We start from the raw sequence: 18,366 nt of genomic DNA, 5'->3' as shown, positions 1-18,366 counted from the left end.
TTATCTGTCAGCCCAAAGAGAGACTGGAATTGGCATGTCTTTATGCTCAACTGTAGTGCAATAAACAGCACTTACAACCTATTTATAATGACTCTACAGTCTGGTCTTGCAAGCAAATGAATACATTGATTAGGAAAATGTACCTGTTTACCAGTTGACTGTCAGCACTGCAGTGCCTTCACATTATATATGAGATTTTAATTACATCTCCCAACATCAAAATCAAATAGTTTGCCAAATATTTGGCTGGGAATACACAGCATCCAAAAAGCAATTTATTCATGAGTATTTGTGAATAAATTGTAAGTGAAAATAACTCACAAATCTAATTAGGATACTCCATATCTGTTGTAGTTAGGATCTGTTAGGATACATTTTTCTGTGTAGTACACATAATAACATACTGCATATACGTAGTATATATATATATATATATATATATATATATATATATACATATATATACATATATATATATTGTGATACACATTCCTCCTGTCAGAATGTACCAGAATATTATCCTTATTGTAGTTACATATGCCATTGATGTCATGACAGTTGCGCGCTGCTAATTACATGTTTCCCCCCAGGGACGCGTGAGTGTGAGGGGTTTCATGCGAATTCCATGACTGCGCTTTTGTTTTACGGAGGAACTTTAATGATATGTAAATTGGAGCAGGGGGTGGTTCCAGCCTTCAACAAAATGTCAAAATCGCACTGGCAGGAGCATGTTTCGGAAGCCAGAAATAGCACAGCGGGAAGCCATCGACCCCCATCATCATATGAATAACTGACAGCAAGTTTCATGGGTGACCCCAATGAAGGCTTAAAGGCCATTTTCCAAAGGCCCGGAGTTGTAAATTTGTCAGGAAGTGTTTGAATAGAGAAACACCGTCCATCATAAAATGATGCAAATAGAAATTGAGGGGAAGAATTGAGCAAATAAAAAGGGTCCAGTGCTCGTTCAGTACAGTACTAAGAGGAGGATCGGGGCCAGAACGAGCGTTCAGTTTCCCCTGACCTACATGCGGCTTTTAAAGACGCTTCCTCAGCTGACAGTGAATCCATTATTCAATATGAAAGGGGTAGCAGAGAGAAGGAGCCTGTTCAGTGAAATGGAGTTTGATTGGATATGCAACAGCCATATCCAACTGCGTTAATTATTCCGGACACATGAAAAGACATGGAGCTCTCAGGAGGAAAAACACAGCTCATACATACGCGTATACAAACACATATGTGCGCGCACACACATGCATACACACAAACAGACATAACCCCACACACAATCAGGGGGACACACATGCACAAACACACGCACACAAATCTACATACACACACACACACAAACATCCACATGCACACACACATCCAGCACACTTCCACATACACATACATATACACACATACATGCATACACACACACACACAGCCCCCTGCCCACACCACCCCCCCCCCCCCCACACACACACACACACATTCACACACGCACACATAATAAGCAAGCATGAAGTACACTATCTGCTTCCTATACATATGTTTTCAAAAACACAGATTCTCTTGATTTAACATACAACCTGCTTTTCTGTTTGTATGATGCTACTCATTGTTATTTATCTCAGTCTATTTGACCAGTATCATTGGCGGGCAGTAATATTCACTTTTTAGTCAACCTTATTACATTGAAATATTTCCTTCATGTTTTAGAATTTTTCATATTGTGTAATTAGCAATTTCACTCAGTGATATGAAAATCAGTCTAATTTGGCCACTGACAACGAACAGGGAACTGCCAGGGTAGTCAGATCCTGCCATGGGTAGTGGTCAGAGAATGTCATATCAAACACCAAGCTTTTCACAATATGCTGTACTCTGAGGATAATTACACGCAGTCAATAGAACCCCTGTGTGCTCTCCAGGTGTAGCCAATCTCAAAACCAGACCACTTCAGTTCTACTGTAAAATCTACAGTAACCTGTCATAGCACAGTGTCCTTGCATTTGCATTGCAAGTTGTTCTACATAAGAACGTCTGCTAAATGCCAGCAATGTAACACAAAGAGGCGAAATCAGCAATTGGATGCAATGTTTTGAGTTGGTCGAATTCCTTCCTGCAAAAGAACAACATGAACGCGGCTGGAGGGTTTCCCACCGAACCTGAGATGAGGTCGCATTCAAACTGGCCCTGATCCCTCCCAGGGTGCAGACAAGTCTACTGTCAACAGATTTAAAATCAGCTTTTGGCACATTCTGATGTACTGTAAGGCATATTAGCTCTGTTTAGCTCTCAGATCCTTACTGCTAAATGCCAGTAAAGCTCTGAAAGCTGGCAGGAGCACAAAATGCCTTACATCCAATATGAAATAAATTTTTTTTTTATCTGACGCACAGTGCTGGCTGTCCCTCTTCCGAAGGCCCAGCTTCTCATTCTGGATTTCCTATCTTAATAGATTGCTGTTCCTCAATTATTTTCTCCCAGCTGGAAGAAAATGAACATACAATTACAATATTTTTCACATCTTTGATGTTTCTTTCAGCTAAAGTTTGAAGAAAGTGTTAGACTATCTGTAAAGTAGGCTAGATGAAACTACTGGGCAATAAAGGTATAGCTACACTGCATTTGCGTACTGTCACAAAGTAATTAATGTGGCACAATAGTTGAGCATTGTGCAATTGCACATATTTTCAGAATAATCCTGGCCAACCCTGCAATTTCACACTAGATCCATATTTCACCATAAACCTCAACTTTACTCCAGCTCTAGCTCTACCAGCTCAATCAAAACTAGCCTTTATGTGTTATTTCTTATAAAAGTGAACTCACACAGCAACATGACAACAAGCATAATTACTAAATAACCTTAGAATAAAATGTAAACATGTCTGTGTGGCAGGGTGCCCTCTTATTGGAGTATGAGGCCTGCCCTAATATGGAAGTGAGTAGCCTCACATGCTAGGTTTATACCTTTTCAGCAGTTCGGTTGAAGGCCAAAAACATAAATCCACCCACTTTTGGCACATTTGCCAATGTTTTCTAATCAATCCCATAACATCCACTCCCTGAAGGCAGTGATACTCACATCTGGCCCACAAGGCCAGTAGTACTTCTGGTTTTCTTTTATAGTCAATCATAAATGCTACTGATTGGCCAGAGATTTAACTCACCAGGGATCCCTGCGTTTAGTCAGTCCTGATTTATGATGAAAACCAGCAGTACTATTGGCCTCACAGGCCAGACTTGAGTATCCCTGGTCTAAAATCAAGGCAATCAAGACATAAATGGATGAAGCAAGATGCATGTGCCAAATACATCACACTTCCACAAACCACTCTCTGGATATCTTTCATACCAAATGAGCACAGTAAAATTTCCAGTGTTCATTCAAATCTAATTGTGAACATCAGACCATTCTGCACTCCATAAGAGTCGATGTAACACTGTTTTTCCTGCTGTGTGGAAATCCATTGTTTTCAATGGAACATGGCAGCGAAACCTGGCAGTAGGCGCAGTTTTGGCTGTATTGGTGTGAAAAGCCCTTATGCTGGTACGTCCCTGATTTGCATACAGTACATGCTTTTCCCAGGCAATAAGGATTTAGATCTCTTGAGATCTGTCCATCTGGATTCCATGACCAGGAAATGAAGTACGTGAACGTAAGGCGTCTCGTCACCTTAACACGGCTGATGTTGACGCCGCTCATGCTTCCGCTGCGGTCGATGAGGAAGATGAACTCCCCCTGAACCCTCCGCAGGTCAGAGGTCACGGACTTGAGGTCCGGGCAGAAGTTGAGCATCACCACGGGGCTGTGCAGGAGGTCTTTGTGAAGACGCTTGCGAATGATCTCCACCTGTTGGTCACCGGAGGGCAAAAGAGGTCAGGAAAGATAGAAAAAACTGCAGAAGACCTGATTTTGCCATCCTGCCAAGAAACAAGAACATTTATCACAATCAACAACCCCAGTTTTCTGGTGCTTTGCAATGTGTTTACCAACAATAAATCCCAGTGGAAAGTTTTGTGGTGAAAAGTCAGTGAAACGTTGGGGAAACGCCATCTAGGTGTTCGGGTGTAAACCTGGCTACGTTTGGTTGAAAGGTAAAAGTTTTCCAGCCATCTAAGATGTAGCTAGGCTGTCTCCAGGTAAAACCTGAGCTGCATTGGGGTTTGCCTAGTCAAAACATCTCTCATCCTACATTTCCACTTCTCTAGGTATCTAGGGTCCAGCTTTTGCACACAGGTAACTTGAATAATTAAAGAACATGACAGAATGGCATGCCCTTTTTATGTTTTTATTTCAGAACCATGAAACTATGAGCCTTTGCACATAGCAAATGGGGCAAATAAAACAAATTATGATGAAGTACAGGAATATACCTGGTATATTTGTAGGTTTATAAAACAACTGAGAACTGAATTACACACAAGCAATCGCATTCCCCCTAAAAACACATTTGTAAGCAATGTATTGTGAGTTGTACGGAATCGCTCAATCTAGATCGGCTGGCTGCTGTTGGCACAGGGTTGATTTTGTGAACACAACACCAGAATACAGCGTAGAGCAAGGTTTCCCAGAACGCTGAGTTAAGCTCCCTCAGAGAATCTACGTGCCAGAGGTGGAAAAACCGCCCCGTGACCCAGAACCTTTGCCGCGTTGCAGCATTGGTACCGTGCACTCGAGCAAGCGCAACATAATTCTGCTGCTCGTCCACGCACATTTCAATCATAGGGGGCTTTTTTTTCTGCAGAACCTACAACAAAAAAAGCCTTTCACCATTCCGTGGGGAACTGACAGCAGGAAGAGGCGACCGTGTGAATTGTTAAAACCGGCACAAATCACATTCACGTACATATACTGTGGGTTGAAATATCAGGCGCGGTATGTCAGACCGTTTTTGTGGTTCCCATGGAAACAGCTTTTATCATACACCTTTTTAACGTGCAGTTGGTCTATCCCTCTTGGTGCTCACAAGAAATCTAATTGCCTGCTCGTCATTTGTACCCAGTGCTGACACATGACACATTGAATGCAGCTTTGTTAATGAAATGACCTTTGAAAGGTACTTGAGCTCATGTGGGAACATGGAATGCTCAAAAACTAATCATAAAGCTGATACACACATGAACAAAATGCATTGGTCTGCTTTGGAATGAGTTTAATAAAGTTTAGTGAACCTAAGAATTTTTTTGTGAACAGAACAGGTTGTACATCCCACATTCGGCTTGTAATCTAAAATTAAAATTCATCTTATGCTTAATATAATGACATTCAACATGTTTTTAATATCTGATGATCTCAGATAAGCAATAATCTAAATGTAATTACAGCAGCAGCTTCAGCAGGTCAAAACTTGAGTCCAGAGTTTCAGACATGGTCTTTGTTTTGGGCTCTGTAATATTTATCATAATATTCCAACATTTTTTTTGTTGTTTTGGGGGGGGGGGGGTGTTGGGATGACCCGCTGATCTTGTCTCGACTACTCGTCAGCAGAGACCAGAACTACCTTCTTTTCATTGCTGGAGTCCTTCTTGGTGCCCTTTATGAAGTCACTCCTCCCCTTCAGATGCTCGCTGTACTCCTCAGGTGTCATGTCTGCTTCCTCAATGAGGACATGCGGCATGTGGGGCTCTGCCAATCAGAAAGCAGGAGGGCATCAGATCAATGGGAGATCCCGCCCACAGCAAAAAGCAGCATATACTGTAGAACTGCGCAGTTACAGACTGACCGGTCAACCAAACATGAAGGGTGAAATGAAAACAGAACACAATCTAAAGAGTGAAAAAAGAACAAGCTGTATATATATATATATATGTGTGTGTGTGTGTGTGTGAAATAATACATTTCTGCGCTTCAGGAAAACTTTGAATTTTGAAATGCTTACATACTCTTTGCAAGAGTAAGTGAGCGAAAGAGTATTGCGTGAGGTAAGGGATTGCTGATTCAAGCCCCAAGCGCTTTAGCCCTAAGCTTTACATGATCTCACAACACTTTCCTAACAAACTCAAACACACGTTTATTTCGGAAATTGGATTTGATAGCACTTTCAGTTGGTTGACGCAAACAATGGGACATTGCACTTCCACTCCACAGCTTTAATAGCAGTCTTCGATTCCATTCACTCCTTCTCGTACCGCTGTATAAATGCCTACTTCTTTTAGTTAGATTTAGATTTATTATATTTATTCATATTTTCCCTTTATGATTTTGTATGCCAAACTTGTTTGAACTCAGTCAATACCTATAAATGTATTCATGCCTCTGAGCCTCCACATGTATTTGTAAGTCCAGCCTCAAGCACCACATCCATCCATCCGTGTGCACTTCACACTCCTGATGAGACAAAGGCCACGGTGCTCCAACCCCGAGCTGCCAAATCCCTCCACTCCGTGCGTGTCTGCCGCTTCAGGGTTCGCTGACCAGACTGCCGCCAGACCCACCCCGGACCCCCCAACGTTACGTCCTCCCCCGCCTGTCGCAGAGAGTCCGACGGGGGGGCGGGGGCGGGGGGTGGGGGGGGTCACGCTGGAGCCAGGCATTCATTCCCGCCTCGCCCACGCGCGGTCTGAGACGCTGGCAGGTGAAGAGGTGGGCGCAGGCCGCGGCCCGGCTCGGAAGGATCGCATTCAGACGTGACATAAATCCGCGCACGGCAGCCAGTTTGCGGGGAGAGATTTCGTTAAAGGCAGTGAGAAGAATATATCACCCCGTGATTTAATCAACCTTTTCTACCAGTGAGGGCGTCGGAGAACAGAGGCTGTGTGGGGAAGAGTAATGGTTGGGCAGGAAACACTCATTTTTGGCCCCTGGCAGAATCGGTGAGCGTGGAGCTCTGTAGCCTGCGCTTGTGGGATAGGGCATGTGATGAAGTCAATGAGACGGCCGTAGGCAGTAGCTTACCGTGTGATCGACAACTGAGCCTTCAGTAATTTTACCATTAAAACAGTGACCTTTAAACTAATTTACATTTACATTCCTTAATTATGAAATCAAACAGTGAATTCGCTGAAAAATATGTACCAATACCCATAGCAGTTTCTTGTTTGCATTTTACTCATATCTATAAAAGTGCACAAGTGCACTGAACCCACCAAGGAACGATCAAAATACCAAGAGTAGTTTCAGTATAATATCAATTCTTTAGTTTCACAGGCAGACATGTTTCAGCTCATGCCATCCTCAGTGCCATTTATGATTCTCAAAAAAAATAAATAAATAAAGAACAAAGAATAAATTGGGTTTCCCCTCTACAATAAGACACATATTTAAGAGGAAGCCACGATTTTTTGCCAATTGGTTAATCAAACTATTAGGAGTCTTGTCAAACAAGAAAAATGAATGTAAAATGGTTGACATGGTGATGGTTTCAATTTTACGACAGGCCCTGTTGTAGCTCCCAGCATGCACTATTGGTCATAGGTGATGACGCTCACCGCTTGGATAGATAACGATCTCGATGGGGCAGTCGTACGTGTACTTGTCCGCCAGGGTGATGACGACGCTGGTGGCTGAACGGGCAGATGGGTCCGCGTCAGCCCGAATAGCATGGGTGGGGCTCTCGACACCTGCGCATAAAGACATGGACATCTAAAACATCTAGAACAAGCGGCAGCACCACATATTAATCACCATGCATGCACAACAGTCACATGGTCTTAGACATGTAAGAATACATAATGATAACAGACCATTCAGTCCATCGAAATTTCTCATTTACCGACAGACTATGGATTATCCAGCACTGTATCAAGCCTGGACTTGGACACCCTGAGGGTGTCTGTGTCTATTACATGACCTGGGGAACTGGTCCATGCATTGTTAAAGTTCTGTGTAAAAACGGACAAATCCACCCGGGAGATCATGTGGCGCACTCCATAGGATGGCTGTCTCTCAGTCCACATTCAAATCCTCCAATGAGGCGAGGGCTTCAATTTCTTGCCACGTTAAGTTTCTGTATTGTGATCTCACCTTTATCTACAACCGTCTGCCTTTCCCCTGTAACCTTTGCACTTGCGTTCGCATTGTAAACTGTTCTAAATGCCAGTGAAATATAGTTAAAAGTGCACAAGGAGGAGACAGACTGCTCACCTTTAAACATACAAACCCTCTGTAAACACAGGCCTATGGTTATCGATGGATACACGTGGAGAAACGCTTCTGAGAGGTGGCTTATTCTCGCAATAAGGTCATTAGATCAAACGCGTGCTTACTTTCTGTTCCTTATTTATTTACTTCTGTTCTGTTCAGTGTATTTCCCCCTACATTTATGTTCAGATTAATACATGAATAACTTGGGGCTAGCAATGTAAGCTAGCCTCAAGTTTCCAGTCACCATTATCAATGACACTAGTTCTTCAGCAGTTTTTCCCCATTCACTGTTTCACTTATAAACTGAATTAATCAAGCTGGTATTTTTATAAGGATATGCAGTAGCTGAAAAAAGTATAGGCAATTGCTTAATTCTGCCAACATCTAATATGCATGCTGTGAAACCTGAAGTTTTATAAATATCTATGATCTCTCTGAGCATAATATTAGAATTAAAGATCTCACAATGTTTCACTTGTTTGATTAACAAATTAAATAAAATCATGTAATACAATACTTTCTGACATTGCCTGTACATTTCTTTATTAGCTTGAGCTGGAGACTCAAGCATATACTTTTTTCTATACACTAAATTCAAAAATGAAAATGTAACTTGTAAGGCATATTTTAGTGCATCCCTGAGTCAGTTGTTTCTTACAAGCCATGTTTTCATTTGTGAATCAGGCCAATAGTTCAGACTGCAATATGTCTTTGTGGTCCAGTTTAAACAACAAGTGGGTAAGTTTTTATGTGGTAATTGCAATAGTACAAAACAATTCAGTATTATTAATAGAAATATTATGGCTGTACTAACCTGCGAGAAGGCAGGGGCCCCTGATCTCCAGCTGGAAGCTGAACTCATAGTCAATGGAATTGATTGGCTCCTCCTCAAGCAGCCACGCAAGACAGACCTGGCTATTGGTTGAGTTCTGGTCATGTGATCCCAGGGCACAGTGATGCCTGTCCTTCCTGGGCAGAAGACCATGAGTGCCATCAGTATGGATTCAGTCACCACTTTAATGTACTCAGTTATTAAGCTCTGATGTTCATCCAAACATCCACCCATTAATCTCCCCAACCACTATGACAGTTTGCCCTACATTACCTCAGTTACCCCCATACTTCTCCAGGCCTTGAAGACTGCAAGTACACTGTCACACTAATTTTGCTCCATTACTTCCCAATTTCCATTTAGCCTAACTTTAACTGTTTACACCAAGGTGGCCTGAGGAGGATGGGTTCCCCATCTAAGCTGGGTTCCTGCTTTTACTCCACTGTTTAAATGTTTTTATCTTCAGACCCAGTCCTAATTTTCATATTTTCCTGTAAAGTATCCTTATGACAGCGTCAAAGCTCTTTTCAAATAAAAAAATAATTGAATTCACTTATTTGTTGTGCCGTTGACATACTTTCTCTGATGTGAGGGAACATGAAAATTATGCTGCTGGATTTACAACCCATTGAATTTGGTTTGCTTATTATGTCCATTCGGTAAATTAAAATATCTGTTGTTTTTAAATGCAGCTCCCTATTTTATCATGGAGAATGTTCTGGAACTGGCAGTATTTTTTTTTCAAGTGGCTGTGTCGACAGGGAGTGATAATGAATAGTATCCATTTACTCATAGCCAGGATACTGATTCATTTGAGTTATTATTATTGGAACAAGGTCTTTGCATGACTCATGTCAGAGTCAGAATACTTCAGGTTAACTTCAGACTATTTGTGTGTAAATGTGCAAATGTAGACATTGACTGAAACTTATGGAGTCTGTGTTCTTACACTCTGGTCAGGTAAGGAGAGAAACCTTGGTCTTCGTTGATGGACCGCTGGACTTTGGGGGTGCACACTGGCGGGGTGGTGACCCTGATGCCGCCATTGGGAAGGGTGGTCAGCTCGGAGGACGTGCTGACCAGCACGCTGACTGTCTCCAGGGGAGGGATGACCCCGAGGTTGACCACCAGAACGGTCTGCTCCAGGTCCTCGTCAAGCACAATGTGCCCTACAGGGCGAGTCCAACTGCTCAAACAAGGTCAACTGAAACTGCATGCCAAGACCATGCTGTCTCTAACCTCACTGCTATGAAAGACCATTTGCACATGCATGCTTTGCTCTGACTTTGGAGGTTTCTAAGACACGTTTTTTGATCAGAGGTCATGCTGGCTTGGGTCATATTCATGGATCTAAAATCTTCCTCAGTTTCTATACCTGTATCGTCTAGTAATCAACAGTGTTGTTGAGAAGATCGGTCGCCCCGATTTGTCTCCCTGAAATTGTAAATCAAAGTATGATATTTGCAACAAAATCCTGCAGCATGAGGAGAACAGCAATGGAATCTCAAACAGAAGCCCACAACAGCCAATGAGAGCCAAGCTGACTGGGAAGCGAAATTTGCAGAACTCACAACAGACACATGGTGGCGAATACTAAGAGGACTACTGTCTCGAGCCAAGTGGGCAGTATGTCTCTGAACAGCTTCTCTTCTCACTTATGTAACAGAAAATCATTTATTCCTGTCAGTGATTAAGTGTCCTCACCAGCAGTATCTTATTGCGGTATTCCTCAAAGATCAAAATCCAAGCCAAATTTTGTTTTCAATCTATATAGTACTTTGAAATAAATTATCTCCAAACATAATCTACCTTTTCACTTTCATGGCAAAGACAGCAAGTTTTACCTTTCAGTTAAACCTAATGATTTTGGTAAACTGGCTGATTTCACTAAGTTGGCTCTTTGTCTCATGGATGTCAATAGCTGAATATCTCCAACTTTTCTCCAGCTTAATTTTGAAACTGAAGTGCTGATGACATGTCATGTCTCTGATCTCATCCTGTCAATTTTGGGTTCCTTGCTTCCGACAAAAAGCCTACTCCTAGAAAAATTGGAGTAATCTTTGAACTTGAGCTCAATTTAATCAACATTTTAATCAATCTACATAGTCTGGCTTTCTTCAACTAAGAAACACATGTAAAATCAGGTCAATTTTATCTTTTTGAGGGACAGAAAAAGATACATGCTTATATTTCCTCACACTAATGTACCATAGTTCACCTTATATTATTATGAATTAATTAATTAATGAATATAGTTTATTTCAATCTTACATTATGAGTCATCAAGAACTTGATCAGTTCCAATTAGTGAAGAACTTTGTGGCCAGACCATTAACGAACACCATTAAGAAATCACATTTCAGTCCAATTTTGCCTTGTTTTCACTATTTGTCAGTTAGAATAGATTTCCAGATTCTTTCAATCACTATCAAAGCAAGGCATTGTTGGCTCCGGATGATCAGTGATTTCTTGGGACCAAATCACACCAATCACTCATTCAGGCTGTCCCAGAGTCTAGGTGGAAAACCAAATGTTTGCCCTCTTGGTCTAAGCAGATCAAATATTTTTGCAGGCTCCGAAACTCTGGGACAGCCTTCCAAATGAGATCAAAACAGCTACTGTGATGTCATTTAAAGCACTAAAGCATGTTTTAATCAACTTACTTTTATCACAATATAACTCTTGATATCACAATATAACTAGACATGTCTTCAAAAAACTTTGTATACATTTCTTATGAAGGTCATATTTGGATGACAAACATTCTCAGATCATCTAAGCTGAAAAAATTCTAACAGCATTTTCTTACCACTTCCTCTCTGGAAAGTTCCGTTAGGCACTGTGCAGCAGTCAAAGTAGCAGTCATCGATTTTGGCCTTGTCTTTGATCTGCACTGTGATAATCTGACTGGAGATCATAGCCTCGAAGCCCACCACTGTGGAGCATTCATCCAAGGGGTAAATGAAGATTCCTGAATGAAACAGTATGAGTGACACAGTAAGCCAAAATGTTTAATCTTTCATTCAACTTGTTTTTGATATCAAGAATACAGTTTTAACTAGTTATAATTAAAATTATTTATATCACAATTTACATTTTTACTTGTTATAATTAAAATTCTTGATATCAAAAATACTATTTTAACTAGTTATATTTCAAGTGTCTTTCCAATTCATTTCAATGATATCAAGAACTGAATTTTAACTGATTAAAATAGGAATTATGGATGTCAGGAATTGTATTTTAACTAGTTCAAACCTGACTTGTATGTCTCTGGACTGTAAGAGAAAATTGGAGTGCCTGGAGGAAACCCACATAGACACCAGGCAAACTACACACATAATGACCCTGGATTCAGGATTATAACTAGTTAGAATAGAATTTGTGATATAAATAAGTTGAATAAAACCTTAAATGGCTTGCCATAAAGCAGTTGTTTAAACCTGCAGTGATAATGCATAGAGACATGTACATCATACAGACCCAAACTGCAGCCCACGGACATTCTGTTCCCTTTCAATGCTTATCTCACAAATGACCAGTTTAGCAAACTTGTTAGGTTGAAATGGTCAAAATGATTTGTGACATGGAAAGACATTGTATAGTATTTCCAGACATTTTCTTGTCTTGTAATTAGCTATCAAAAGAACAGCAATGTCTGTATTCCAAAGCCAGAATGATGATTTCTTAAAATTGTTTTTTTATAATAAACCATTATTAAGCCTAAATGGTGAAGATAGAGTTTTGATGGCATGTATTATTGGAGAGCATTCAAGCAGAAAGCTGCTTCTCTCTTCTTTGATCATTCCAACATGTTTCATTGGATTGGGGTGCCGTCTGCTTGCAGGCAGGGAATGAGCCTGGCATGCCAGCTTAATCTCACTGTTCATCTTTTCAAGTGCTGTCACAGACATAAGGGACATTTCCAAGTACAGCTGACTACAGGATGTGGGAGGGGCGGGGTTGTATGTCAGTGGGTGGGGTTTGACATCAAGTCCCGCCCTCCTACAAGCTTGCAGTGAGATGCCTCACCATGTATCACTGCCGGGACAAGGAGGACACTATCATACACCACACACAGGCTATGAAAGAGGACTGCTGACACAGACGAGAAAGCACTATCATTTTCAACTCTCATCCAAGGAATCATGCACCTGGTTCTGGGAGAGAATTGAGAGACATCCTGACCTTGGCAGCTCAGACCTGCTTCATTTCAGATAAAACACCTTCCAGAATAATTCTAGGATTTTATTTCCTGCTAAGCCCTTGAACACAACTCAGTCATATTGGTAAAGAAAACAAGAGCTGATCATTATCTATGATATGCATGCTATACTTTGGCTTGTGCATTTTTCACATTCTTACAACAGCTAATTATTTGCAGCAAGCCAATTAATAATTTTCACAGCATTCCTTACACTCGCCATGGTTTTTCAGTAGAGGCAGGAGAAAGGGAACGCTCACCTTCAATGGGGTGGTCCTCGATATTGTTGTAGGTCATGGAGGCCGTCATGGCGAGGGTGTAACCTCTGACACAGGAAGCAATCTCAGAGACACTGAGCGGCAAAGCACTCTGTTTCCCTTTGTTGATCAGGCCTGGCATGTTTGTGCTTTTTATATCTTCGCTCCTTTTCACAGGTAAACAGAAAAACGGTTTTAGGGAGATCTTTCCAGAAAATAGCCAGGTCCTACACAATTTGTGTGTTCTGTTCTCACCGTAGGTGTAGAAAGAGGGCATAAGCCTTGACAGGTGTCTCCTACACATTCACTACATGTTCACAGTTCCTAAAGTCTTTTATTTGTTCAATACATCCCTCCTACGCAGAAAAGCACTGAGCACAAATCTGTGAACGAGGCCATAATTCAAAAGTCTGCACGTGATTCACATTATGGTTGTTTTTCTCACACTGTCCAAACCAAATCTAATTGGTGAGTTATGGAGTTTTTGGTCATTTTCTCTGGCTCCGGATTGGCTCTCATTCATGTTTTGTCTTTTGATCCTGGTAAAATGTCAGTGTGAGAATACCTTCACATACACCAGAGAAGTTGTCTTACCAATGGCACAGTACAGCTGTGTGTGAGGCCTTAATCAGAGCCAGCTGAAATGGATGAGTCATACCATGTGAATCCATTACACCAGGTCAGCTTCTACTCACCTTTTTTTTATCAATGACAAGCATTTTGTGGGAGGAGCGCTTTCATGAATGAACAAATGAAAGAATGAATGAATGTGTAACGCCAAAGGGAATTTATTAAAAACAAATAAAACAAGACTGACAATTCAATATTCAAAATTAGGCATTAATATACCTAATATTCAAAGAATGTAGCCTATACAAAAATGAAAACACTTTAAAATAATGATATATACAATAATCAACCATTCATCAATCAATGCATGAGGTGGATACAAGATGAATAAACGATTTTAAATATTTGCTCTCTTTGCCCAAAACAGACAAAAAGGACAGCCTGTCAGAAACTTTTTGTTAGCCTCCAAAACAAATGGCCCTCCCTGGCATATAAATCAAATTTAAATACATATCCACAGGCATGGTATAAGCACACTGAAATATACCTTGTTACAAAATATACATTTATAAATAAATAAATGACCTACAAAATAGTGGTGCACATCATTTCTCAAATAGCATCACAATCTAAATTCACCTCAAAGGGCAGAGTGCCATATTAGCTTCAAGATGAAAAGAAGGGTGTTAGAATATAAGGTCGAGGGTACATCTCTTCTAAATCTTGGTAAGACTTTGTACCTTAAAAATATTCAAAGTTATGAAAATAATTCTGGGTGTGAAAACTCCTGCTTGGATGGAACATAAAAGGTTTAGATCCTTCCAGCAAATGGTTGCTGTAGCAAATGGAATTAAAGTGACTAGAAATGCCCAGATGTCTGCTTGTTTGCTTCCAACAGTAATTAATCACATCCAACAATAATAGTGATAATAAACCCCAAATAAAAAGCTTATGTCCTCTGTTTATACCAGGAGGTGGAATAATGTTTTACATTGTAGGGAATTATCAGATAATCTTACACGCTTTAAATACTTTGCTAAAGAGTACAACTGCAGTGCACTAGCTAAGAATGAAATCCACAAGACTTAGTTACGAATCCAGTTACCTAACCAATAAATCACACAAAATTCTAAACGCACACACGCACACAAACACATGGGCGCGCGCACGCACAGACACACACAAAAGTCCGCTAACTAAAATATGTATACACAACGTATTTGTAGTAAAAGTAATAATATTTGAAATACCGACAGTCCCCGCATGAAATCACTTAGTTTGATCTCAAACCTACAAAAATGACAGAGGCCCTATGTCGAATGGGGAAAATAAAACAGACTCCAGTTAACATCAAACAACTACAGGACTACCCATCCAAACTCCAAAGGGCGGATACTTCATTTTCTCATAGTTAATTAAGTTAGAGGTTAGGAGGCGTGTTGTCGCCCTCTCATTTGAAAGGGAAAAGATCCGACGGATTTGTCCTCGACGCTCGCGTTAGCCCCCTGCCTGTGTCAACACTGCCATCTTGTGTCCTGAAGCACGCGAGAGAGCGGAAGCGGAGTCGCAGTTCGTTCATTCATTCAGGCTTCTCACAGCGGCACACGACTGCGTCAACTGCAGTATTCACGCATTTGGGTTTTCGGTTTATTGTTAAAGTGGGCATCGGTCTACTTGTATACTACTAGCATTGGTTTAAAACCACAACCATTCATTAATCAATTAGCCTCTGGATCTATTCTCCCTGCCTCTGGATATGTACCCTATACAGTACGCCTGGGTACATTCGCAGGAAATCAAATCACCTGCTGCTAACTTGTCTGAAAGAGGAAATGCATAACTGCAATAAACAACAATAAACGAGTACACAGTTCTACTTATTTCTTTGCTTTAAAATTCTATTTCACATGACACATATCCTATTTAATTAGACCTAATGAACCAATGCACTTCTCTCACTGGGACCACGGATATACCACATGCCTTCTTTGTGGACCCGGTTCCTCCTGGATTGCATGAGTTGGTTTGGAAACTAGCTCAGAGGTCATGACAAATAGATTTCAAAGAAACAAATCCTGGGCAAGTTCCCCCACGGAATCATCTGCGTGTGGCAAATGTGGTCCCTGAAGGAGGTTACCCAGCTAGGAAAGATTTGTTTGTGAAAACTATCCATTATTCTTGGTGCAGCCATTGCCGGCAATTCACAGCACACAAGCTAAGCAGACAGACTGATGAGAGAGATGGCCACCTGTTGATGCGGAACAATTTAGATCCATGTGCCTGCTTTCCTTGGTTGCTCATTATTTTTCTCTTTGTTGTTGTGTTCTCTGATATGGACTTAAACACTACTCTGGATGAATCAAACTGAAGCAATAGAAAAACAATACTTTCTTAGTTTGAGGACAAAAACTACTCTGCAGGTTTCTCCATGAAAGTATATTTGTTTTTTGTTTGTTTTTATCCTTTTAGTCTAGAGTTGTTAGCCTTTTTAATAACACTTCACACATTCCAAATATTCCCCATGCAAGCACAAAGGCATAAATCATCAGGTCTTACCTTTCATTGGTGTCAGAAGTCAGATTGTTCTTTCTGTCTTTTTCACTACTCCTTTAAATGAACAACAGCAGAAATTAAATGGTGTTGCTCTCTTCCTGTGTCTTTGGTTTGTTTCTCTCTTTTTTTCTTTTTGGTCAGTATTGTCCGTGAGTGGTAGCACAGAGTAGCACAAATGCCAGCTGGCACGTACAACAGAGATTCTCATCAGAAAAGCTCTTCCTTTTGCACGAGGCAGAGGAGGGGGGGTTTGGGGTGGGGGTGTGTGTGTGGGGGGAGGGGGGTGGCGGAAATCCAGTCAGCACAGCAACATGTGGTTATAAAAAGTATCACGCTGTCTCCCTATGGCTGGAGTTGGAAGGCTTTGCTTGACAGGGAAATGGTTCCGTGCAACAGATTAGCATCCCTTGTCCCCTCCCCTCCACCTCCCCACGCCAGCATCAGTACCACCCACTCTCCTCAGTCTCTTGCAAACTGATGATGAGAAACCCCATTCATGTATCCTTTTTGATAGCTGGGACTGATCAGAGTAAATTAAATGCAACACCATAAGCGTAGAGAGGGGAAAAAATGTGAGGGGGAGGGGTGAGCTGGTGAACAGAGGGGCGGGGATAAAGCACATCTGGGCTCCAGTTCACCCACCCCACCAAAACCGTAGCCTATTCTCTTCTGTTGATTGTAAAGCTCTTAATGTCATAGTGTCGATTCTGAGGTGGTGGGAGTTCGGCTGTCCGTGTGTATTTGTGGTTATTGTTAGACTGATCCATTTGTCCATTTGTTTTGCCAGTGGAGGTAACCATGACGATCAACATCCAGCTGGCTGCTGGCCTCTTCTGAGAATATTAGATTGGTGTAGGGGGTAAAAAAAAATGAGAGTCTTGGCTTGAATCTCAGCATCTGCTCCACAATTAAATTAATATGGGCTTCTCACAAACCTGCCTCCGTCCATCCCCCCTGTCTCTGACCCTATCGATCTCTCTCAATCTTTGTGAGAGAGAATGTGTGTGTGTGTGTGTGTGTGTGTGAGAGAGAGAGAGAGAGAGAGAGAGAGAGAGAGAGAGAGAGAGAGAGAGAGAGATATTCAGGATTTTCAAGAGTCAAGAGTACCAAATAATGACAGCAAGATTTTAAAAAGCATAAGGTACACCACACAATGTTTTTCCTTTCTTGGTTAAAATCAAACACTCTCTCCTCAAAAGCTGTGTGTTCAATCAAATCTATATTTTATACAGCACTGGCATTAGGAAAACTGGTTATTGAATGTATCCCTGATTTATGGGCTACTTTTGATGTGTAATGTGAACTAATTTGTTCCAATCACTCCCTTTTCCAGTATCTGATTTAAGTGGGCTTCAGACCTCATTGGTCAGACTTAGTTAAACAGAAGGGGAAAAAAATCACTCCAGCAATACACATCACCGGTGGAAAGCAAATCCTCCAGAGCAGCTTATCGTGTCTGTCCCAATCCTCCTCCTCAAGACGTGCCCAGTTTTTCTCCCCCCCTATTTTTTAATTCTTTTTTTAGGTGAGTGAGATGCGGACAGGAAGCCCACCATGAAGAACTCACCATGACAAACTGCATTCATTCACCAAAAACAGGTGGTGCCATAGCACAAATCAGCTTGAACAGCTGCTAGAGGTAATTCTTATTTTTTATTTTCAGTTGGAACTATTTCCTATTACGCATGTAACCTGCAACTCTTGCTTTCAGTGAAAGCATCACTGGCATGATTTTTAAAAATATATTCACATTTACAATTGTGAATAAATGCTATACAATTCATCTGCTCATATGGACAGCCTCTGATAAAATAATGTTGCTATACATGCTGCTTGGGAGTAACCTGAAGTGCATTTTCTTGCTTTAGAC

At 41.1% G+C, this 18,366-nt stretch overlaps 1 protein-coding gene across 1 annotated transcript in view; it reads right to left on the bottom strand.

The window, feature by feature from the left end:
* The window catches only part of vwa5b1 (von Willebrand factor A domain containing 5B1), a 48,466-nt gene extending 31,732 nt beyond the window's left edge, over positions 1-16,734 (bottom strand). Inside the window, exons 1-8 of the mRNA XM_035380871.1 lie at positions 16,500-16,734; positions 13,377-13,540; positions 11,722-11,883; positions 9,862-10,081; positions 8,895-9,049; positions 7,426-7,557; positions 5,499-5,623; positions 3,671-3,847 (exon numbers count right to left, since the gene is read on the bottom strand). Of these exons, the coding sequence (XP_035236762.1) occupies positions 3,671-3,847; positions 5,499-5,623; positions 7,426-7,557; positions 8,895-9,049; positions 9,862-10,081; positions 11,722-11,883; positions 13,377-13,515 (1,110 nt within the window). The 5' untranslated portion in view covers positions 13,516-13,540; positions 16,500-16,734. The remainder of the gene's footprint in view (positions 1-3,670; positions 3,848-5,498; positions 5,624-7,425; positions 7,558-8,894; positions 9,050-9,861; positions 10,082-11,721; positions 11,884-13,376; positions 13,541-16,499) is intronic.
* Between the last annotated feature and the right edge of the window lie 1,632 nt (positions 16,735-18,366).

This window comes from Anguilla anguilla, chromosome 11 (genome assembly GCF_013347855.1).
Source record: "Anguilla anguilla isolate fAngAng1 chromosome 11, fAngAng1.pri, whole genome shotgun sequence".
NCBI lineage: Eukaryota > Metazoa > Chordata > Actinopteri > Anguilliformes > Anguillidae > Anguilla > Anguilla anguilla.
The sequence above is the reverse complement of the archived record's forward strand: the minus strand, read 5'-3'. Positions and strand labels throughout refer to the sequence as shown.